The sequence below is a fragment of the Gnatocerus cornutus genome, chromosome 4, assembly GCF_029298725.1.
Source record: "Gnatocerus cornutus isolate USDA-ARS CGAHR chromosome 4, icGnaCorn1.1, whole genome shotgun sequence".
NCBI lineage: Eukaryota > Metazoa > Arthropoda > Insecta > Coleoptera > Tenebrionidae > Gnatocerus > Gnatocerus cornutus.
In genome coordinates this window covers 302,308-326,012 of record NC_142236.1, presented here as the reverse complement: position 1 = coordinate 326,012, position 23,705 = coordinate 302,308, and the positions used below count along the sequence as shown (strand labels likewise).

The 23,705-nt window shown below is 37.5% G+C and overlaps 3 protein-coding genes across 3 annotated transcripts in view; 1 reads left to right on the top strand and 2 right to left on the bottom strand.

The window, feature by feature from the left end:
• Positions 1 to 23,705, top strand: part of Sol1 (CUB domain-containing protein Sol1) — a 29,940-nt gene that overhangs the window by 244 nt on the left and 5,991 nt on the right. The window contains exons 2-9 of the mRNA XM_088034766.1: positions 1,459 to 1,551; positions 2,217 to 2,280; positions 3,205 to 3,385; positions 12,369 to 12,583; positions 18,823 to 18,979; positions 19,280 to 19,339; positions 22,718 to 22,926; positions 23,376 to 23,447. Of these exons, the coding sequence (XP_087890892.1) occupies positions 1,528 to 1,551; positions 2,217 to 2,280; positions 3,205 to 3,385; positions 12,369 to 12,583; positions 18,823 to 18,979; positions 19,280 to 19,339; positions 22,718 to 22,926; positions 23,376 to 23,447 (982 nt within the window). The 5' untranslated portion in view covers positions 1,459 to 1,527. The remainder of the gene's footprint in view (positions 1 to 1,458; positions 1,552 to 2,216; positions 2,281 to 3,204; positions 3,386 to 12,368; positions 12,584 to 18,822; positions 18,980 to 19,279; positions 19,340 to 22,717; positions 22,927 to 23,375; positions 23,448 to 23,705) is intronic.
• LOC148175640 (uncharacterized) lies at positions 368 to 1,312 on the bottom strand. Its single transcript, XM_088034536.1, has 4 exons — positions 1,307 to 1,312; positions 1,067 to 1,196; positions 858 to 1,003; positions 368 to 801 (listed from the first exon to the last, which is right to left on the bottom strand). Exons 1-4 carry the CDS (start codon positions 1,310 to 1,312, stop codon positions 439 to 441), a joined length of 645 nt encoding a protein of 214 aa, XP_087890662.1. The 3' UTR covers positions 368 to 438.
• On the bottom strand, positions 11,187 to 12,164 carry LOC148175639 (uncharacterized). Its single transcript, XM_088034476.1, has 3 exons — positions 12,145 to 12,164; positions 11,575 to 11,644; positions 11,187 to 11,536 (listed from the first exon to the last, which is right to left on the bottom strand). The coding sequence occupies exons 1-3, from the start codon at positions 12,162 to 12,164 to the stop codon at positions 11,234 to 11,236; spliced, it is 393 nt and encodes a 130-aa protein (XP_087890602.1). The 3' UTR covers positions 11,187 to 11,233.

Below are 23,705 nucleotides of genomic sequence, written 5' to 3'. Positions count from 1 at the left end.
AAAACGGATTTTAAGAAGGCTTGAATAACAAACTAATGGAGATTTTGTCACTAAAATTGAGTAGCGCAGATTCTAAAAACTAACATTCGGAAATTGCGTCTGTTGATTTTTTTTGAGAAATGGCATAATGTTACTACAATTCACAGCTTTAATATTAACAAAAATGATGAGTGGTGTTTCCATAAATTTTTACATTCGGCGACTCTGCGACGAGGAACTCATGATACATTGCATGAATACTAACGCATCCTCACACCATTCGGCGCATTCACGTTGATTTATTGTATTTATTATGTAGCAGGTAATGTTGAATTACGTGTTCTTGTTTTGTCGCATAAACCCGAGAAGCTGTAATGATTTACATGAATCAATCGAAAGAAACTCTCGCTTTATTAACAAAATAAATTACATTCACACATCAGTCACACATCACATTTCTTATCCACTACTCCTGATATTGTTAACGAGTTTAAATATCTGCTCCCTCGAAATTCTATCAGCTTCGCGATGATGAACTGGGAATTCCTTATTGGTGAACCACGACTCTTTGGCCAAACCCGCAGCAATCGCAGGATTTTTATAAAAAGGATTCAACAGTTCCTGTGGAAGTTGCGACTCGGCGATGGCATTTTCCACAACGGCTGGATGTGCTGGAGGCGTTTCGGGTTGCGGGGCGGCAATTATGCTCGGGCTGACACCTGTGTGAAAGACGGGGGGCACCAAGTTGTAAGAAACAACGGGGGCGGCGTTGATTAAGGGGGCCGACAGGCACACGAGGACAAAGACGAAGAGCATTTTGATCTAAAAACGACAAGCTGTTATAAATGGAGCTCATTGTAAATCAGTGGTCTTTCAACCTTGGCCTTAAGAGATGAAGAATGTTTTAGCAGGAACTGTAACGAGTGTGAGAGGAAAAGACGCAAGGTCAACAACGTAAAAGCGACAAATTTTGGTAACGAAAAACAATCCAAAGAAATCACTTTGCAGTTGTGGAAATGCAAAACTCACTGGTTTAACTTTGTCTCGTTCTTCCACTTTGTTCCTTTTCGAGTTTTTGCCACTCAACAAACGACACGACTGAGTTCTGCAGCAACGTTTGGCGTTATAAGAAGGAGCACCAACGCCGGAACACCTTGTACATAACGAGAGGGCAAATCTTCAACCTTGCCTTGTCCAACTAAGTCAAGGCTCTTTGACTTTGAAGAATCGATTCAAAATAACACTTCCTTGTCGAATAATGCTAGTAATTTTGTGATCGAATATCCTCAAAACAGCGCGGAAAGGAAATTAGATCAAGGCAAAGAACGTCCATTTCTGGACACGTTAACAAATTATGCGAAATGTTTCGATGATTATACCGCTGTTTGTTGTAACAGTTTATGTGCATTTTGCTTATTAATTCGCAACAAACTCTCCAAATTCCCATAGAATTCAGGATTATTGTTCTTATTGTTTCAGATCGAACAATGGCCGACTATTATTTGGACGCATCATGACCAAACATCCACCGAATAATGATGCAAAATAATGCGAAGAGATAATGTAATGGAGGTAAGGAAATTACACTTTCTCTTCACCTCTCTTCGGCGCCGAATGAAATAGCATGCAGGTTGGCGATTCCCGCCAAACTTATCTGCGATTTCATTTAATATAGAATTTTGGGCTTTTGAGAACTTTTTCTAACGTAGAATGAGCCGAGGAAATAGATGGCGTAAACCGCATCTCAATATCTCTAATAGTTTCCGAAATATTTAACTTTAAAAATTAGGAAAAATTAGGGAAAATGACAATCAATTAAAGTCCGTTTTTTTTTTTAAACCACCAACACCGCAATCTTCCCCTGCATTACAACTTACAACCGGCAACGTTGCCTAGGGAAATTTTTGGTGAGAAAATAGTTGTCAAATTTTTGACATTTCTGAAAATTATGCAGTGTTTCCGTTAAAAACGTTTCTTTTACAGCCTGTTGGATTGCAAATCAAAGGATTTAATAGTGAAAAGACTCGGCACAGCCTGAAAGACCATTTTGTGTAATCAAATTGTCAATTAGGCAGCTAACCTATTTGATTTTATCACCAAAAAGTCACCATCGACGGTGTTGCCGGTTGTAAAGTGCTGGGAGAGTGCGGTGTTGGTGGTTTTTTAATAAAAAAACGGACTTTATGCAAAACTTTGATCGGCCATCACTCAGTTAAATCACACTTTTATCATTGCAGGTGTCGTTTTTCGTCCTGGTGCTAGAGCTAACGTTTACGATTGTCAGCAAAGCAGCGCACCCAGGTAAGAAACTCTTCATTCTTCTTTCAACAAATTGATGGCAATTCCGGGGTTTATACCTTCGTATAGTGTGGTGGATCTTGCATAATCCCTGTCTCCCTTCAAAGTCCATCATTTATGATTGTGTTGACAGGCTTTTCGTTGTTCGCTGAAGGGTCTCTTAACGTCATCCTCAATTGAGAACCTAAACATGCCTCGCAGCATCTACGTACACATTGCTTGAATACATCTGCCAATATTCTCACCACAACCGCCTCCTCTAGATATGCGAGGAAAGTTGGTTAATGTGGCCCAAAAACGAGTGCAAATTCTCATTGTTTTGCCGACACACGAGTATCATTTTTCAGATTCAATGCTCACAGCCCGTATCAAAGCTTATTATTTCCTGCAAATTCTATAACCATAAACTGATATGTTCGGCAGAGTATAAAATCCAATTACGGGCATAAAATAGATGCACATTTCATATTCCTGCAAACATTGAAATGACAGTTGGTTTTTTAACCTTCCGTGTAATGGGCAAGGTCACTTTCGAATAAACAAGTCATGAGAGTCCACTAAAAACATAAAATTTCAACTCTAAGCAGTTCATGGTCCATAGATAGCACCTGTGCCTAGAATTGATTGCCTAAACTAATTCGGAGCACCATGGAAGTTGAGTCATAAAACTCAACTTGATAAAGTTTGATGTAGACTTGAGAGTTTATTTTACGAACTCGAGGATAATCATCGGAAAGTCTACATGTGTGATGGAAAAGCAAGATTTCATTTTTTTTAACAAGGGAAAACTTAAAATTGTTAACCCATAGCGGCCCTGTGGAAATCGCTCTGCTTTTCGATCCGAGTTTCTTGGTTAAAATGATCACATAATTTTGAGTTTTCCATGTCAAGCCTTTCCCTTGAAGATTAATATCGATTTTGTTTTAGGTTGTGAATGCCTCGTCTTTTCTGCGACTTACGGCAAAGAGAAGGCAAGCTTCAAAAGTCCGGATTTTCCAGAGCCTTACCCGCCCAATATCGACTGCATTCTCTACACCTTCATCGGAAGCATCGATCAAATCGTCGAAATCAATTTTTCCGAGTTCGACGTGCGCAAAAACACTCTCGAGTAAGTTTTCCTTAAAAAAATAGTACGCAAACTATGTAACTCCGGTCAACCCGAAACTACTAATTGGTCTTGGCTGTGCACGCAAAGCCGAAACGTTTAAAGCGCCCCCGTGGGCGAAAAGTACACTCTTGTAGCTTTGTTCTGGTGAAAACTTTGTTTCCTAAGTCAATAAAAGAAAAAGTTTGGCCAAGATATCGAGATCGAATGGTTGTGTGTGGTTCGGACGTGACGAAAAGGAGTTGAGGTAGAGATTTTCTCGAGGAATTGAAAAGTAATTAACGAGAATTGACGGGACCTGAAAATACTTTTAAAAACGTAAAATTCTAAACAAAATCTACGAAAAGTCGATAGATACGCCTCCCCTCCCAAGATCAGCATCAAGTCGAGAGCTTTCTATTAAACATATCCTTCTAAAACTGAAGCTTTTACGTAGAAGCGTATTCAATTTCCTGTGTACTGTGCCGGAGGAGTCCTTTCGACCTAAACATGTTAGAGTATTAGAGACGGCACTCCTACCACGTATCTAAACGAGTCTGAGCCGCTTCGACCGGATTCTCACCGACAAAAGCTCTCCCTGTAACTTCTATATTACTAACTGCAAAGCCCTCGACGTCGACCGAAGAGAGAAAGTCACTATCTCGACCTACAACGACTTAAATGTGATTTACTCCGTTAAGCCGGCATTAAGACTTGCTAATAATTTTAAAACACCTATAATTGTGTCGAACGTTGAGAACGAAGCACAAAAAGTTGATGGTGCGAAAGACACAGACTGATTATCCATCTTTGAAAAAAGGAAACGAAACAAATTGACTGATCTTGGGTGAACACAGTTCCATCGTTCACCGGCCGGAAATAAAACAATGTACGCACGCATAATAGCCTACTATTTATTATTAACGGGTGGCTTTTAAACGGATGAGATTGAAAGAATGTTTTAAATCCAAGTCGATGAAAAATTGAGCAATTTCTCGCGTCCCTCACTCGTTCTTCATAAAGTTGTAATAATCAAGTTCACGTCACCAAATTTCCATACTAGTTCCCACACGCCAAATCTGCATTATTTTTCATAAACTCCCACTTAAAATCGCTCCTTTTTCATGTCGTAAAATCCTTCGCATGTGGAGATTTTCGTGTTTGTGTCACAAAGAAACTCGATAATAATTTCATAAAAGCGAAAATACCCAGAGTAGGTATCTCACGGCGACGCAAACAATCGCTTTCCTCTAATAAATAAAAACTATCGCGTTTTCGCTTAAAAAGAGTGTGTGTCAGCAGGAAAGTAAACAAGTGTTTAATTAACAAGAACGAGTTCAAAGAAGACTCCCATTTGCGAGTTTTTCTTTTATCATCTCTTTCAGATCTGGGCAATTAACGAAGCAACTTTTGTTTTCGACTGTATCATCTTTTATTCTCATTATTTGGAGACGTAATCTAATTAGATTCATTCCTCATTTCTGTGAGTCGGTATTTTTCGTTTGTTGAATACATTTATCAAAGTCGCGTCCTTGATCGAAAACAGTTTTCTATTTCTGACAATAACAACGTCGATGGAACAAAACATCGCAGAATCGTCGTGTTTTTACCTCCTCCTCTTGATGAGCTGAGTTTGATATCAACAAGGCTCACGTATTGTGATCCGTTTCGAGTCTTCATGGAGCTTTTCACTTCCATCCCGTTCCTTTTCGCATCACCAGTGTCTGAAGATGTGGGCAAATTCAGTGCCTAGTGTTTTCTTTTTATTTTGTTTTTTTGTAGGTCGACTACCTTAATTATCTCTGGAGGAATTTCCATTTTTCCGAACCTCCAATTGCATCAATTTTCTTCCTAAAATAAATACTTTAGTACAATTTCTTTACTTATTTAGCGTCCACTTTTCAATTTCATTTTAGGTGTATAGGTTCTTCAACTTCTTCTTCTTATTTTTGTTGCGTTGAAAAGACATACATACAGGGTGTCCCAGAATTCGCGCCCCAGAGATCAAGGAAGGGTGCCGACAGCAATACAGATGGTAAATTTCACAACTAAAATTGTCTAAGTTTAATACACTTGGGTTCTGAGTTCAACTGAATTTTTGTAGAAAATGCGAGTCAAATTTAAAAAGGAACTTATGATATGTATTTAAAAATACGTTTAATATGCTTGGAGTTGAACATAAATTTATCAAGGGTGCTTATTCTTAATGTTGCGGGCCAACCGAAAGCAAAAAAAACACGCCTATTTAGTAAATGTCATGTGAAAATTTTGACTAAGGTAAATTGTTTTTTCGGCAATAATTTAAACATAATTTGGTTGTTTTGGTTTGATCACCTCCGAATTGTGTCGAATCAATGCATATATTACACCCAAAAAAGCCGCCCAAGTGGTTATTTTAACCCAAAAGGGACATAGCCAGCGAGATGTTGCTACACGACTGAATTTGACACGTGGAGCGGTTCGAAGGACTAGCAGACGATATGAGGAGACTGGATCCTTTCATCGCCGACAAGAAACAGGCAGAAAGCGATGTACAGAAGAACGCGATGATCGCTTTATTGTATCAGCGTCATTAAGAAATCGTCGACTTAATGCGGTTCAACTGCAACACCAGCTCCGTGAGGTACGAGGAGTAAATATTAGTCGATGGACAGTAAGACGAAGACTAAAGAACTGACCCCTAAAAGCCATGCCACTGGTCCGAAACTGACCCCAGCCCACCGTCAAGCACGCTTACGTTTTGCACGGGAGCATCTGAATTGGACACTGGAACAGTGGGGGTCTGTTCTTTTTTCCGATGAGACCAAGATATGTCTTCTTGGCAGCGATCGAAGAAAGAAAATTTACCGGAGACCAGGAGAACGATTTGCAGACTGCTGCATTGAAGAGAGGGTCGCCTACGGAGGTGGTTCATGCATGATCTGGGGTGTCATATCTATAGAAGCAAGGACAGACCTTGTTTTCATTACCAGGCCTGTCCGTGGCTTAACAAGCACTAGGTACATTGAAGAGATCCTAGCAGTTCATGTGGTACGTCGATTTTATTGGAAACAATTTCATCTTTATGCACGACAATGCAAGACCACATGCTGCTAAAATTGTCCAAGATTACATTTCTGAAGTGGATTGTCGGGTTATGGAGTGGCCGGCTTGCAGTCCAGACTTAAACCCTATAGAACATCTATGGGATGAGCTGAAAAGAAGCATTCGTTCTAGGATTCATGTCCCAACATCGCTTTCAGAGCTCATTATTGCCGTAGAAGAAGAGTGGCTAAACATTCCACCAGAAACCATTTCAAATTTGATAAGGTCTATGCCTAATCGTATGCAAGCGGTCATAAGGGCAAGAGGGGGTCATACGCCTTATTAATAAGTTTAGGTTGTGATTGTTGTTATGTCACTTTGATTTAAAAAAAAATCTTTTTTCTTGCGGTAATAAAGTGGTGACTGGCTTCATTGATTTCATTACATGGTTTTTAAATTAAGACAGCGATAATTTGAGTAAATGCTGGCTTTTGTTGAGCAGTATTAAATCATCTTTCTCAGCATCTTTTTTTTCAAATTGTCAAGCTAGTTTCTGACAAAAATCAGTTTAAGTCAAAAGTGGTAGGTGGGCCGATTTCTATGCACCCAAGTGTAGTACCTATTCGAGAACGGATAAAAAATTAACAACCAATCCCGAAAGCTTATTCGGGTTAACCCTTATCCCAATTTCCTAGGCAACGATAGTGTAATGTTCATTTGACCAATGGGAATGTATGTGTCCATAGTTACCGATTTTCAAATTCTGTTCAGCTTCAGGATTGGCTACCGTTTTTTCGTCTCATTTTAGTTTCAAAATTTTGGTTCAGAATTGTTGCCTCCATAAGCCCTTTTTCTCTGGGGCGTAAGTGCTGGGACAATCTGTAGAGAGATTTTGACCTTTGCTTTTTTTTTGTTTTACTAATCTTTTAAGAAAAGTACCCCAGCATTTGAATAGTGTAAATCATATAACCTTTCACTTTTCTATTTCCTTTTTTGTTAAATTTCATTTTAATACACTCACTAAAACTTTCGAATTTAAGTCAAAAGGACAAAGGTTCCTCTGATGTCTAAATTCGTGGCGCCCTTGGATTAATTTTTGTACTAGAAGTCGAAGGATAGTTGTAGGTAGAACAGGAGTGAATTTTCACTAGTAATTTTCAATTTTCAAATTTTGAATTCTTTTAAGCGTCAGAGTTCTTGGTCGAATCAGCAGAGGTTTTATTCTCGAGCCCTTATAAATGAAAATTGAAATATGCATTCATACATATTATAATGTTTAATAAAACGGCCTCAAAGGGTGTATTTCTTGGGGCGTAATTATTTTCTCAATAAAAGGCGGAGCATCTAAATAACAACTTCCCTTATTATAAAATACCATTCCGTTGTAAAAATTGCGATTTCCGCTTCACTTCCGACGACGATAATTGAAAAATAATAAATGAAAATGTTCTACGTTTCAAATTTGATTATCATCGTGTCTTCTCTCTCCACCTCAAATTTCATTTATTTCAGTTGCTTTATTTGCTCGGAACACAATGTGAAAATTATTCGTCTCAAAATAAAACTCGTGTCTTTCATTTTACTTTTTTGTTTTTCGCATTTATTTCGTTTGCAGTTCAAAAGAAAGCTGATCTGATTAATTGTTTTCTTTCGAGGACATTTCTCGCTCGCAAAATTGCATTCACGAACGAGACGTTTTTTGCGCTTTTCATTTCGACGCAAAGGAAAGTTCGATTCCGACTGACCACGTCGATCATTAGAAAAAACAATTTTTTCAGTTTTCTCCCGTAAAATATTCAAATTTAAGCATTTGGATCACGTCTTGGAAGCCATTTCCAGCAAGCGTGCATTTATAGTCGACTATCAAACCATTTTATGCCGGGGCTCATTTCGCCGTGAATGCGATATGACACGTAACAGGACCTAAAAATCAGCACGAGTGGACCGTACACTCTCCTATTTTCTCTTTACTAGACCGCACACTTTTATTGCTAATAAAAAGGGGCGCACTTCTTTTGATTCATGTTCTACGACGATATCAGTGTTATTATAAAAAATGATTTTCACGTCTTGACGTGCATTAAAAGAGATCGTTCGCTCATCGCGTATGCACAAGATCGTCCTTCGAAAAGCAACATAATAAAGCGATGTTCACGACATCACGTGACTTGGATTTACTTGCTTTGAATGCTCGAAATTTCGATTTTCTTATAGGGTTATTTTTTGTTTTTTCTTAAATTTTAACTTTTCGCGAGTCAAAGTAAATATGTATGAATGCACTACGTCAGGAGTCTTTGTAACATGCGAATTTGCAAAACTCGTCGAAGTAAATGAATTCCAAATGAACTGCTGCCAAATTGATTATGTTTCTCGGCCACATTTCCAAAGTTCCAAAGAGCCCTTAATTCGCGATTAACGTTGAACATTCCGTTGTGAAAAAAAGTCAAACTGTAACTCTTCCAAGGTGGAATTAGTTTTCTTCGGCAACAAGAAGTCGCCACTTGCAAAGGGTTGCCTCGGCTAAAGACAACGCAACTTTGGAAATTAATTACAGAGATCTCTTAAATGCACGGAATAATTTATCTCGCTCTCTTAAATGTTACGTTAAAAGCGACTATGAAGACGTGAGATCGGATCGATTCGAACAAATGGAGTGATTCTAATTTCAGTCAGTAAAAGTCAGTATTGACAGATCTTGATTAGTCTTTCCAACAGAGAATTTTTAGTATTTGTTCAAAGGTTCGATGGCGACGTTTCAATTAAATGCAAACTGAAGCCTTACAACTAAAATTCAATCTAGATTGCGGCGAGAAGACGTTTAACAACAATTTCGCTCACCTTTGGAGCAAACGCAACTTAAGACTTTGTTTACGTGAAATTAATCTGTTGGTGTTGAACTAGACGCAATCGATCGCAATAGGTAATCTCGGCTATAAATAACACCAGCACACCGAGTGTTGCATTTACACTACGCGGTCAAATCTTTTTTCCCGACATGACATGTCTTTTATCCGAATTGTGAGCTTTTCAGCGTCAGGTGTGAAATCGATCATCCCCAAAGGAAATGAAGCTCCAATCCTCGTTCCCAGAGCTCTTTCCGTATTCAATCTTTCAGACAAATGTCGCTTATATGGAAATAAATCATGATAAATACACTGAAATTCGTTTCCGTCGGGCATATAGCATGTACTGCCTTCGTGTGAGAGCAAAATCGCCCGCGAACGTTTCGTTTAGGACTTTTAATTCGACGACGCCGAGAAAACATGAAACGTTTCGAGTGGAAATAAGATTTGAATGCGGACAAGGATTAAAGAGGTGACGCGAGTTTATCTCCAGAGACGAAATATGAGCACGGTGTTGCTCTTTTCAAATTTCGTTTTGTCACGACCAAAATGGAACTGGGAGAGTGTGGAGGGAGAATTAACGCCCGACTGATTTTCTCTAGACTGGTTTTAATTTTTTGGCTTCATGAATTGTAAACGTCCAACTAACATTCAAATGGTATCTTCGGAAACACTTGTGTCCACCTCCAAAATCGTCTTTAATTTGAAAGAAAAAATTATGCAAATGTGCATACGCTATTGGTTTACAAATTTGTTTTTTATCACGGTCCGTTTAGCGTCGCGCCGCCTAAGAAATATAATTTTTAGCGATTTTTAAGCGGGAATCTGCTCTTCAGATCCGTTTATAAATAAAAATCTCTCTACCATAATGAAGATTGATCACCAAAGTGATATTTACCTAAATAATTATATTTTTAAATAAAAAATCGTTCTTAGATTTTCCAAAAGACGAAAGTTGCAAAATTTCGCGCTGTAAAATGTAAGTAACCGCACGCGTCTGTAAGAGTATTTTACATGATTAGTGCGGGAATACAATTTTTGCAGATAAGTGCGACTCTTTCAACACGAGTGCGCCCCGCGCACGAGTGAAGGAATGTCGCACGAATCAGGCAAAATTATTCCCGCACGTCTCTTGTATAACATTTTATGCACGAAGTTTGTAACAAATTTTCGCCTACATATCTAGTTCGCATTTGTTGGTATAAAAAATCAAGTTGCTGAAGTCGGTAATTGCTTTTCCAGTTGACAGTTGTCAATTCTATCAAGCAAAAAGTTCAAAAATAAAGATTTGTATTGATTTGTACCATGTCTTCGGAAGAAGAGTTGGAATTCGAGTGTACACCACCCGAAGTGAAAAGTGCGCCAACTGCTGCAATAAACAATTTATTGCCGACAAAATCACGCCCCAGATACTTATGAGAGTACGTTTTCTCAGTTTGTCAAATGGTGCGAAGATAAAAAGATCAAAAATTACTCTGAAAACGTCTTGGTGGCCTATTTTGAAGAAATAGGTTCTACTAAAAAAACATTGTCAATTTATAGCATGATGCGATCTTGCTTGAATATTAAGAAGGGTATGGATATCTCGAAATATCCAAAATTGCTTGCCCTTCTTAAAAGGAAAACGGAACATTACATTCCAAAAAAGTCCCAAATACTTGAAGGAGAACATATTACAAAATTTTTGACAGAGGCCCCTAACAAAGAATATTTTTTGATGAAAGTGAGTGGTTTGTCTTTATGATGTTATCTTTAAAGATGACATAATTTTGGTTTCTATTCCGGAAACAAAAACTAAGGTTAAACGGGAACTTGCCATAACCAAAAGGGAATGGATCGAAATAATAAAGCAATTTGTGAAATTAAGACTACAAGTTGTGACTGACAACAGGAGACTATTTCTAACTTATCGTGCAGGAAAATATATAAATTTACCTATTGGTATAAACACCATTGAGAAAATTCCATCATTGATCGCCAAATATCTTGAACTTCCAAACCCTCATCAATATACTGGCCATTGTTTTCGTAGGAGCAGTGCTACTTTATTAGCAAACAAGGGACTTGACTTTCTAGCCGTTAAAAGAAGACATGGTGGTTGGAAATCTTTCGCAGTAGCGGAGGGATATATCCAAGATTCTTTAAAAAATAAAATAGAAGTAGCAGACACTTTGACAGACACGGAACCTGTAAGATCCAATTCCAACAATTCGTACAATATTAGTAACGCCGTGAGAACTGAAAACACTGCTGGAGTTTCTGGTGTGTCGTTTGCTTCGTGCAGCAACTGCACATTCAACATAAACATCTATAATAATAAAAATTAAAAGTATTCAGAATACTTACTTGATGACCAACATCGATTACTTGAGTATTTGTAAAATAAAACGTTTCACAAAAGCTTAATTTTATTTTCCTACGACCCCATATGAAAGTGACATTTTCCACACGGTTAAATGACTCCGAAAGTTGATGTTTTCGTACATCCATTTCCGAAAGTAAAAGTCACTAGTGCGATATGAATATATCCGCACAGACCTGTCAAAATTGACAGTTATTTTCAAATACAAATGTAACTCCTGAATTTTTGTCTCAAATATCTAGACGATTCACTGTAAAACAACATGCATAATGGTAAAAATGAATTGGTTAGGTCGTTTTTGACAAATCAGTTTTGACAGGTCTGTGCGGATATATTCATATCACACTAGTGACTTTTACTTTCGGAAATGGATGTACAAAAACATGAACCATCTAAATATGTGGAATACGTCACTTTTTTATGAGGTTGTAGAAAAATGGCATTTAGAATAGATAAGAAATGAACTATTGTCGAAACTTATGGTTTCTTCCTGATGATGAAAGGTCGTAGGAAAAATAGTGTACATAACTCGTCGGAAAGTGTCTTTCTTGCACTCGTCTGGCGCCTCGTGCATATACTTTTACACTCGTTCGAAATTGATCACTTTCCGTACTTGTTATCTAAATATCTAATATGGCTTCTATAGCAAAATTTTTGCGTGCATGTTCCCGCACTAGTGCTCGAAAGCCTTAGTTACCGGTGATGGTTGCTATGCGCGAAATCGTTGTTCCTGATCTATGAGTGAAAAAACAACCATTAATTCGTTTTTCTTTTGCAGTTGCGTCCGCGGCGACTACTTGAAGGTCTTTTTGCACTTGGAAAAAGGCGAAGTAAACGAGTACACCCCTTGGGAGACGTTGTTGTGCGGTGGCCTCGCGGACATTCCGACTGTTTTATACTCGTCCGGCTCTGGACTCGTCCTGGAATTCCACTCCGGAGCCAACACGGCAAACGCATCCGGATTCTCCGGAACTTTTAGGTTCATCGACAAACGTGAGTTTTTTTTTCGGGTCAAAACGAATTCTTCAAAACCGAAATAAACACATTTCGACGTTGCTAAAAACACACGAGGATAAATTGACGTTGCCGTGATGTGCATATTATATCGAACGTGTTGCCATATTTGCCACATGTCCTTGGAGGCCGTTTTTATTACTGCAAGGGGTGTGAAGTGAAAATTTATTAGTTTCAGTATACGACGTGATAGGGTTTGTAATTCTGAAGATTTATCTGCGTCACTGATTTTTATCTGCAAATGCTAAAAAAAAAGTCCTTTTTTTAATCCGCTTCCGATGAATGTTAAACGTGGTGGAGAATCCATGTGAACACTAATTTCTGCATTTTCTGTGAACGCACACAAAAACTCGCATTCAGGGAAAAATTAAATTTATTGTGCGCCATTTAAACGCTAATTTATTTTTGGTCTTTATCTTTAAATGAAATCTGGAAACATAAACTCTCTGCGGCTTGGCCAACTTTTATAATAACAAAGCAAAAATTGTTTACAGGTCTATTCGAACTTTCATTTTGAGTTTATTGACGGCGGTGGCGCGATTCTAAGCTCGGAGATTTTCATTAAAAAGGATTTACATCAGGAGGAGGTGAATTTTAAGAAATTAATTAAGTGGCAAAATCTTGATTTAATAGCTTTGTTCACTTTCACGATGTTAACAGACTATTAGATATTTTACCCACGTGAAAACAAAATGAACATCAAAGCGAAGATGTTGATTTTACAACATCAAAAAATGTAAAGATGTGATAATTAAGACAGAGTTGAGCCACACGAAGAGGGCGCGAAAACATAAGACGATTTAATAAATGACTTGCGATAAAGTGTCTGTTTCCTCCTTCTCTCCGCAAAGAGAAGACGTTCATGCATTAAGCGCAATTGCCGGAAGCTCGGTAAAATACACGTCGGAGGTAACAAGTACATGTCACACATTGTTTGCCTCCAGACATCAATTAAACGGACAAGGCGGCTGTGTCGCAGCACGAAATCAAAGAGAATTTCGGACACGTCAAATATTCATCATGTCTCCAAGTTACCCCAAACAAAATTCGATTTCTACATGTCTATACAATACGAAAAAGTTCCTTGTTTCGTCCGTGGACGACTTGATCGAGGCCCAAATGCACGAATAATTTACATAAATAATAAACTTGAAGAAATCGCATTGTTGAAAATATGACTCAAAATATCAAGATGATGTAATATTTTTGCCACGTCGCGGAGCTTTTCAGATGGTATTATTCCAAAGGCGTGAACTTTGGAAAGTTTTAAGCTTAAATATTGATTTAAATGCAAAATGTACGAATACGTAAAAAGAAATGAAATTTTAGTTGGCATGGAATTTCTCAAGCTACCATAAAAATTGACATGATGGCCATTTTTAAATAAACACTCTGAATAGGTTCATACAAGCGAATGATGATAAAATGCAGTTTGTTAAACAAGTTTAGTTATAATAATGTAATGAACGTTTAGAATTAAAATAAATGATCGTTTTAGTTTAAATAAATATAAACGTGAAAAGCTTGGTATAATTTTTAATGGCGGCGAATAAATCCCACACCGGAGGATTCGATGTGAAAATTCCAATGCCGTGTAAGAAAATAAAAATTTTATGTAAAAGAGACGCTTTATAAATAAACAAAATTCGCGTGTGTGAATTTGCATCAATACCAAACAATAAATTTCTCGCACAAGTTTGAAGAAAATTTTCGAAATATTCGCTCATTGTCGAGTGAAAAAAAGTAGAAAACAACAGTCGGAAGTAGGAATTGGACGCAGACGATTCTGGCCGTTGCCGCCGCCGCCGCCTCCGGGGGCAGTTCATGCGAGATTGATCGTGACTGCTGGAGTGTAAATTCATGTCCTGCTGGAAACTGTCAGTTTTTGGCGTCGACGATTTCTCGCCAAGAATCGTTATGACGACTGCACGTAAATAAAATGCGAAAAACCAAATAAAAAACGGGATTTTCATCAATGGATGAATGGTTTGAATGGCTGCCGGCTTTCTCGGCGGCGGCACTTTGATTAACGATTGGAGAAAAAACTGTTTTGGGAAGCACGACTGCATTTTGAGGGATTTTTCCTCCTTTTTATTAAGATTTATTGAATGGAACTAATTTTGGGAGTGGCCGAACAGAAACGAACAAATTATGAATTCTAGTCGGAAAGGTGCATTCGACAAAAAAAAATGCATAATTTCGTTGAAAACCGATGACGAAACTCGAACAAATTATAATAAAATTCTGCGAGCTGGGGCTTTGTCATTAAGCCCCGTGAATTTGTTTCCCGCACCTCTACATAAATTCAGGTGGACGTTTGAGATATTATTGTATTTGCTCGGGTTAGACGCGAATTAAATGAAACGACAAGATTTCGCGCGCTAACTAATTTGAACCGATTTTTTGTCAAGAAGGTCGAGTGTTTTGACATTTTCATATCCTCAAATAGAAATTTGCAAATTTCACGGCCCTCTTTTATCATTCGATCATCCATAAATGTATTGTGCGTTTGTTTCGTCTTTATCGCGTAATTCATTCTGAGCGCAAAATTAAATTGCCGCTGATAGGTCGACATCGCAGTATAATTGTATTAATGACTCTGCACCCCGAAGCGCATGAATTATTAAAGTAATTAGATTCGAATTATGTCGAAAGGAGTTATGTTTTTTCCATGACGAAAACAACAATTCATTGATTCTAAAAGTTTTTTACAGTGAAATAAATTTCAAACCTCTTCCATTTGAATTGTCGATTTTTCGTTTTCTCTTCACTTTGGGTTGATTCTCAAAAATGGCATACACCTGACCTCCCCGGATTTTTTTCCGGTTTCGTGTAATTTCCCCTGATTTCCTTGTGATTTCGTCTAACTTCCTCTGATTTCCCTATTGATTTCCTCTGATCTCCCAATGATTTCCATTGATTTCCTAAAACTAATACACCGATTTTCCAGGAAGCGACTTTGGGGTTATTTTCAAAAATTAAAGCAACCGTTTAAATGGCCAACAGCGGCACATTTCACATTAGCAACTTTTGCTACGATAAATTACACGTTCGGTTCTCGCTTATTCCAAAGTTCAAGGGATAAATGTCGTACAAAGCTGTAATGAGTTTTTTTGCCCTGTAATTCCAGCACGAGTCGAATACAGGGCTCGGCAAATGTAATTCCGGATTTACGTTCAAGATCAAAAAAGTACGATAATTACAGAACAGTAATTTTTAATATTGAAAACTATCCTTCTCTTTCAAACTCCGAATTGTGGCTGTTTGTATTTTCGGTCTGAAAAGTGTCATTCTATGGAAATTCGGAGCGATTTTCTCGATTTTATATCAGCTACGAATTAATCCTCGCTTGTTTTTTCCGCATTTCTTTTCGCACACGTCGCATGTAAATGTAGATTCGGTTGAAAACGTCTTTTCTATTTATTGGCGTGGAATTAAAAATGATTTTTTTATGCGCAAATCCGTTTAGAGGTGGAGCTTTGGGGTGATCAAAATGAGACATAAAACATCGATGGAACATTCCGAATGGACAGCTTTATTGTACCGCAGCTTCTACAAAAATAAATCAGTGATATTGTGGAGTGGATGTTTTGTTTTGGGTTCGTAATTCTTATATGACGTTGAGCCGGTGTTACAAAGATAAATACACTTTAACTAATCCCACAGCGAAATTTATGCAGGACGCTGACATTTACATTCCTCTCACATAGTGTACGAACAATTACTAGGACTTTACTTTTTCCGCTCCATAACGTAAACGTTTACAAGGAAAAAAGGGTTTTTTGGGCAAGGAAAAAAAGGAAAGCGACGGGACATGACCACGATTATCTTTATTTAATGAAAAAAGGAGCAACCTTGCGAAATTAATTGATAAAGCCCTTTTCACATCCGCGCTAATTGTGACGGAGATAATTAATACAAATTGTATAAGATCGTAAGTATATTTGTTATGTCGGAGTTTGCAGATGAATCAGCTTGATTTCATGCTGGTAGCATCAATCTCGAGGATCATTAATAACGTTTAACTATTGTGGGAGGCTTTCTCGCGAAATGCAAAAGAACCACTCTTCATTTACGTACATTTCAGCCATTGTTTCCAATTTGGATTTCATTTGAGAAACGTAAAAGAGCTCTGCACGCATGGATATCTGTAGATACCCATATAAAATCGATCCGATCGAAGCTATTAATCATTGTCTGCAAACCGGACAAGTCCGAAATGTCAACAAACAATCGGATCCTCGGACAAATCTACTTTGTTTGAACACAAATTTGTGAAGCGATTCAGAGATTTTTGTTATTCATGAATTTTCGCGAAAAACTGCAACTTTCGACTTTTGGAAAATCTAATAACTATTTCTTATGTAAAAAATCGCGAGAAAAACGATGGCGTAAACCGCATCTCAATATCTGAAATAGTTTCCGAGATATTTAACTTTAGGAAAATTAGGATAAATGAGAATCAACTTTTTCGAATTTGCCGCTTTAATAGGTCCATTAGAGTACTCAATTTGAAGTCGTTTATAAAGTCCGTTTTTTTTTAAAAAAAAAACCACCAACACCGCAATCTTCCCCTCCATTACAACCGGCAACGTTGCTTAGGGAGATTTTTGGTAAAAAAATAGTTGTCAAAATTTTTGACATTTCTGAAAAGTAGGCAGTGTTTCCGTTAAACATGTTTCTTTTACAGCTTGTTAGATTGCAAATCAAATGATTTATAGTCGGAATTTTGTAACTTTGGTTTAACTCCGCCCACATGAACAAATGACGATTTGAATTTGTCGAATCGGGGAATAGCTAGCCTCCTTTACACAGCATAATCAAAAAGTTGACAACTCTAGTGTCACACTTGTCAAAAAGATTTGCAGTTTTGCGGGAATTCAATTAATCTTAAAACCTTTGTCGATTTTGATCGTGTTTCGTCTTCAAATGTGTGGACATTTCTATCCCGGCTTCTAACAAATATCAACGAACTATCAAAATGTTGCAGAGAAAATCAGACTTCCAGCTAAAATTCAATTGGCTCAAAAGGTAGGCGGAGTTAAACCAAAGTTATAAAATTCTGACTATAATAGTGAAAAGACTCGGCACAGCCTGAAAAGCCGTTTTGTGTAATCAAATTGTCAATTAGGAAGTTAACCTATTTGATTTTATCACCAAAAAGTCACTATCGACGATGTTGCCGGTTGTAAAGTGGTGGGAGAGTGCGGTGTTGGTGGTTTTCTAATAAAAAAACGGACTTTAGGTACTCCTCAATTTATTTTGAATACCGCATTTCAAGGTCATAATTTGTGACAGTTGTGGAGCTTTACGACAAATTTAAGAGGATTTATGTATTGAAAACAATCACGAACAGGTCTTTGGGTGTTCCAGTACTCGTTTATGTTCAATTCAATGGATAAATTTTCTCAAATTTGCCGTAGAGCTCCACAATTTTCACAAATTATGACCTTGAAATGCGGTATTCAAAATAAATGAGGAGTATCTTATAAGAAAACTCAAAGTAGGATATTTTGTTTTTTAAGAATTGGCAGAACTAATTAGTCTGGCTGTCCCCTGTTTCCTGTCAAGTTCTTGGTCAATTTGGATTTTACGATTCGTGTTTAATAAATTGTTGCGTGAATAAAAAATGTATCAATATAATTGAATTGTCCTTTGTGCCCAACAATATATGTACCTAAATATAATAGATGTGAATACTGGCTGTGAGGTTAAGTTACGTTAAGTCAAAATTATGTGATAGTGAAACTCAATAAATGTCAAATTTTATATTGAATTTGAAAATCAAGTGGCAAGTTGTGGTTACAAAACCATTACCAATCGTGTAACACGAAAACTCTTAGAATTGGAAAATTTAAATTTTTTATTAAAAAAAGGGTGCAAATTCGAAAAAGTAGTATAAAGGACTTGTTTTATAATTGGCCATTATAAAACACGTTCTTTAATATATTATTCCGAAACTTTGATCGGCCATAACTCAGTTATTTGTTGTCTTTATCTGTGTATAATAACTCAAGTTTACTCCAAAAAATAAGCTAGATATCGATATCAGAAATTTGGCATAGTTTTAGTCATGTTATTAATCTCGGGAAACACAAAAAAAGCGCTAGTTTTTTCTTTCCAACACCCGGCGCTGTTTCCTTGTGTCGTTTTTTAGTCACTAATAATGTGTCCTGGAAAAGTGATCGAACGCTCATTGTACTTTTCTTCTGTTGTAGGTGTGTTCAAGACCGGCGGCTTGAAGCTCCCCAACAGCATGTGCGACTATCAGTTTCAGAGTTCGGAGCAATCTCAGACTTACGGGAAATTTTACTCACCTCGCTACCCCTCGACGTACCCCAAGAACATCCGTTGCTCTTACCGCTTCCGAGCGAGGTTCGTTAATGATTTGAACACGAAAACACTTATTACAAGACGTTCAGACACGTTTTTCCGAAACAAAGTGAACAAATAAGACAAAAGTGTTTACACAAAGACGTTTCTAGTCGGCGGGGCATTTTAGCAAATTGTTGTGTGTGCTCAACACCTATGAAAGTTTACTCAGAAGAACGTTAAATATAGGAAATTATTAATCCGAGATTACGCTCAAGTGTGTGATTTATCATCGACTTGGGTGTATTATAAAGTTCATAACACGCCTTAATGGACTCTAAAATTGATTTATATTGTTTGCAGATATAAAGAGAGGATACGAGTCGTGTTTGAAGAAGTTACGTTGCAGAAAGGAGATTTAAGGTAAGGATTATAACCACTTTGCGTAATTACGACGAGGCAGTTAATAAACGTCGTTTTTACTGCCGCTGCCGAAAATTTCCGCCCGCGGTATTGCGGATCGACACGTATCTTCTGTAAATTCACGCATTGTTGCCCTTCCGACATTCTATTCAACCCTCCGTGACTTCATCTCTGCGAGCTTTTCACGTCTCGCAAAATAAACAACAAAATGCTTTATGACAAGGCTGCGAATGTGAGTGAGCTTTCGACATTTCCAAATCTGCGACGGTCACAAATGTTGACAAAACGCCTTAGAAAATGTTTCGTTGCGGTTTTCAAAACTTTGCTCCTATATTAAACGATTTAACGTTGTCCTTTTAAGACCACTTGCTTGATCAAAATAATTGATTAGCCGCCGAGTCGGGGAGGGTGGTGAAAGCGGCGGCGACTGTTTGTCTACACTTAAAGTGTCCGGGAAATCACGCACCAACTGAAGAACGTCCTTTTCCGAGAGTGGAAAATGCGATAGGGCCTCATGAGTAAACGGAAGATACGCGCTGAACAAATGGACGCGTTTTACAAGCAGTTTTATGCGCTTGCAGCGAAACGAAAAATGCGACGTATTTTACTGGTAATAATTAAGGACGAAAAATTCGATTCGGGTCTGTTTCTCTTTCCGCCCGAATTTCAAATGACAGGAACAAACATACATTTGACATGACCCGGATTGGACGTCGAGGATTGTGTCTGCTGCGATTAATAAAACTGCTGCCAGCTTGTGCGAATTGTTTTACATTATCCTTTTTCACGCACAGATGTGACATCATCAAGTTAATCATTCTCGGAGGGCTAAATTAAACGTTTTTAAGGTCGCGCAAAAATAACACTGTGTAACAAAATTTTACAAAAGTCATATTTATCTAAATTTTTTTGTTAATATACTTGCAATTTGGCTTTCTTTTAAAGAATATAAATACCATTTGTGGGAGTTGTCCTCAAGAAAAATTATAAATTCATTTGTTTCTCCCTTTGAAAAATTAACAATTATATGTATTCATAAAATAAAACAAAAGTGTCAAAAAACCAATAAACTATAAAAATAAAATGCGATTACGTTAAAAATTTAAAATACAATTGAAATCTTGAAGTTCTCCAGATACTGAGATTTGTAAATGTTATTGTTACATAGTGTAACTTGTACATTTTATCAAGTTACAATAGTTGATAAATGACAGGACAATGTGATTAGTGGCGTCTAGAGACCTTTGTACAAAGGCCAATCTTCTGTCTTTTGACAACATTAAACTTTGTAAGAGGACCACAACTCCTTGAACAAATTTAGGGGCTGTCTTACAATCATTTCAAGAATTAAAATGCCATTGCGAACTAAATTTTCGAACAAACAATGCGCAGATGTGGATTGAAATACACATATCGATTATGATAATTGTTTAATAGAATTGGACGCGAACAATGACATGCTACAAATCTATCATCGCCGCTAGTAGACTTTGCAAAGCCTTTGAAATTCAGACACACATCGATACACGAAAATATTCTCTATCGCAAATCTTAACGTCCCGAACCGCTCCTCTTTCAAGATTCTTCCCATAAAGAAACCTTTTTTATCCCGATTAGCTTCGAAATGATGCCTAGCATGTTATCTCGAACACGTCGATTCTCGATAAAATAATCTTTACGTTTTAATAGATGGTTTTACGACTCCGTTTCGTAATAGTTCAATCATTACAAGTATCGGCTTTAAAAGCTTTTTTCCCCACTGTGGCTATTAAAACGTCAAGTGATATTTCCCCATTACGTCGAAAAAAGAAAACCCTTTTGAAGTAGACACTAAATTTAGTTCGTTTAACCTCGCCGCCTTTATCCTTCGTCTTACCATTTTCTGTAAATTTATAAATCCTCAGAGTTTGGTTTTCACTTTGCTTTGAGTCAAAGATGTGTTTTTTATTCCATCATTTGTCCGGTTTGCGGCGGGAAAAAGGAAAGCCCGTACGACCACAGAGGGCAATTTTCCAATTTCTTGCATTAGAAGGAAGAAATTCGTGTGAAAAATCCGACCCCCGAAAGGCCGGAAAGCAAAATTCATAATTATTCTTCGGCCGTATCCATAATATTCGAAAGTTAACGGCTAATCAAATTTGTCAGTTTTCGTAATAAGCTCGCGCTAACAAAATTACTTTGTACAGTGATGTATTAGGCGGATTGATTTAATTAGATTAATTAAGAAAGTCAACTCAATTAAACTTTGAGCGAAAACAGGTATGTTCGCTGTAACAACCACCTAAAGTTATTTGCAACAACAGCAATAAGTGCCTTTGTCTAGTTGGTTAAAACGACTGTCTGCTCCAATTTCAGGTGTTTATTTATGCAGTTTCAAGCTCTTGTGCTAACAAACATCAAACGAATTTCAGTTTCCGCACAAAACACGGAAGAAATATTGCGATAGGCAATGGACTTGAAAAAGTGGTGTGTAAATTGATTCGAAGCGATCCATTACGTTCAGATCCTCAACGATAATAATTTATAGTGAAATCGCTTGGCTTCGGGAGAATGAGACGTCCGAAGAGATGACGAAGGAAAATTTCAAATTTACGCAGATAGTTTTATTAAACAGGTAAATTGGGTGAAATTAACATGTGTAGTAATGCAATTAATTTTTATTCAAAGCCAGCGAAAACTTTCGCCCCCTGCTTGCTAACAAAAAGATGACGAAGGCAGGCAAACTTTCACAAAGATCCCCCGTTCGCTCGAAATTTACAACAGCCATTACAATTTTAAATAAAGTGAAGGAGTAAAGCAGAGAACCGACTTTCTTTAAAGGCATTAAAAGTCTTATTGTTGAAGGGACAATGAAGAAAAATTTGTTAATTAATAAAAGAGTGGAAACTATAAAACGTGCTCGAAATTTTTTATTAAAAGTGCGTTTTCGCGTTGCCGTTCGTTTTTCGCTCTCACTAATGAATTTTCCTCGGTTTAATTATGATTTCATGATGAAAACTTAACATTCTTACCAACATGAACAGTCATATTTATACAGTTGAAATTCCGTGGGGATTAAAATTTGTTTGAGTTGGCGTTAACAGCGAATAAGAGAAATTTCCCTGTAGACATTTTAATCCTCGTTTATTTCTTCGACAAATAACGGAATTTCATCATTGATCCGAGAAAAATCCGATCGTCGACAGATTGCTCTTTAAAAGTAGAGTAACTCTGCGGATTACTCGACATTCGCAAAGAAATTGAAAAGAAGCCATCAACTCGAAATTTGTACCGAGCGGAAAAAGCGGAAAAACTTTCTCAACAAGCTCGAAATAAATGTAGCGGAGCTTCATAAAAACGACTTGCAATTCGAAATATTAATTCTAGTCTTGTTCCCAGCTGTCTAAACAGGGCCGACCTGATACGCGTCTTTGACGGAAAAACGTCCTCCGATCCCGCCATCCGAGTCCTATGTAACGAAGGCACCGAATTAGAGGTCCTTTCCACAGGATCCGACCTCTTCATCGAGTTTGTCGCCAATTCGGATTGGCCGGGACAAGGTTTCAAAGCCAGTTTCCAGTTTCAACCAATGGAAGATAACCCGATAGGTAAATACGCTCTCTATTAAAACTAATCCATATTTCTCCAGACTTTGGAAACAATTGGCTCGCAGGAATTTTCCAGCCGCAGCGCCATCTATTACCTGGGAGCCGAACACCACCGTTCACTTTTTAATCCGACATTTCACTTTCATGAATTTTTGCATTTTAATCCGGGAAAATGCAAGCCACTAATCTAATTCCTCGCAATTATGGAAATTTCTCGCCAAGATTGCGAATAAAAAATGTAGCGGGGTCGTTATTGTTTGAAAAGTTATTACAGAATTCATTAACGTCGAAGGCTTACTGTCTTGGAAATTGCATTTTAAATTCCCCGCTAACGAAGAAATAAACGCCAAAAGTATCGACGTGGAATTTTGGTGGAGGCGCCGCTTTTACCGACTCTACAGGTTTCTACACTTTGTTGATATCATTTATTAACCGCTCTTGTGTTGCAGATTCGAATCGATCCAATCGTCCGGGGACTCTGACCGTACCGACGGAAATTGAACCAAATGTTAGCGAAACGCGTGAGTATTTTTATTGTTTTCTTCAAAAATGCGAGGAGAAATTATTTCCCTCTTGTTTGGTTTTTGTGGCAATTATTTACTCAAAGAACAAGTCTAATTAATAAATATAATTAGATTAAGACTGAAATCTATTCAAAGAGGGAATATTTAAGCGGATCGTCGCTGAGAAACTCAATTTATGCAATCGAGTGTTAATTATTTAATAGCTTTTATGCTGGAACGGCACATCTCACACGATAATGATGCGAAAGGACATAA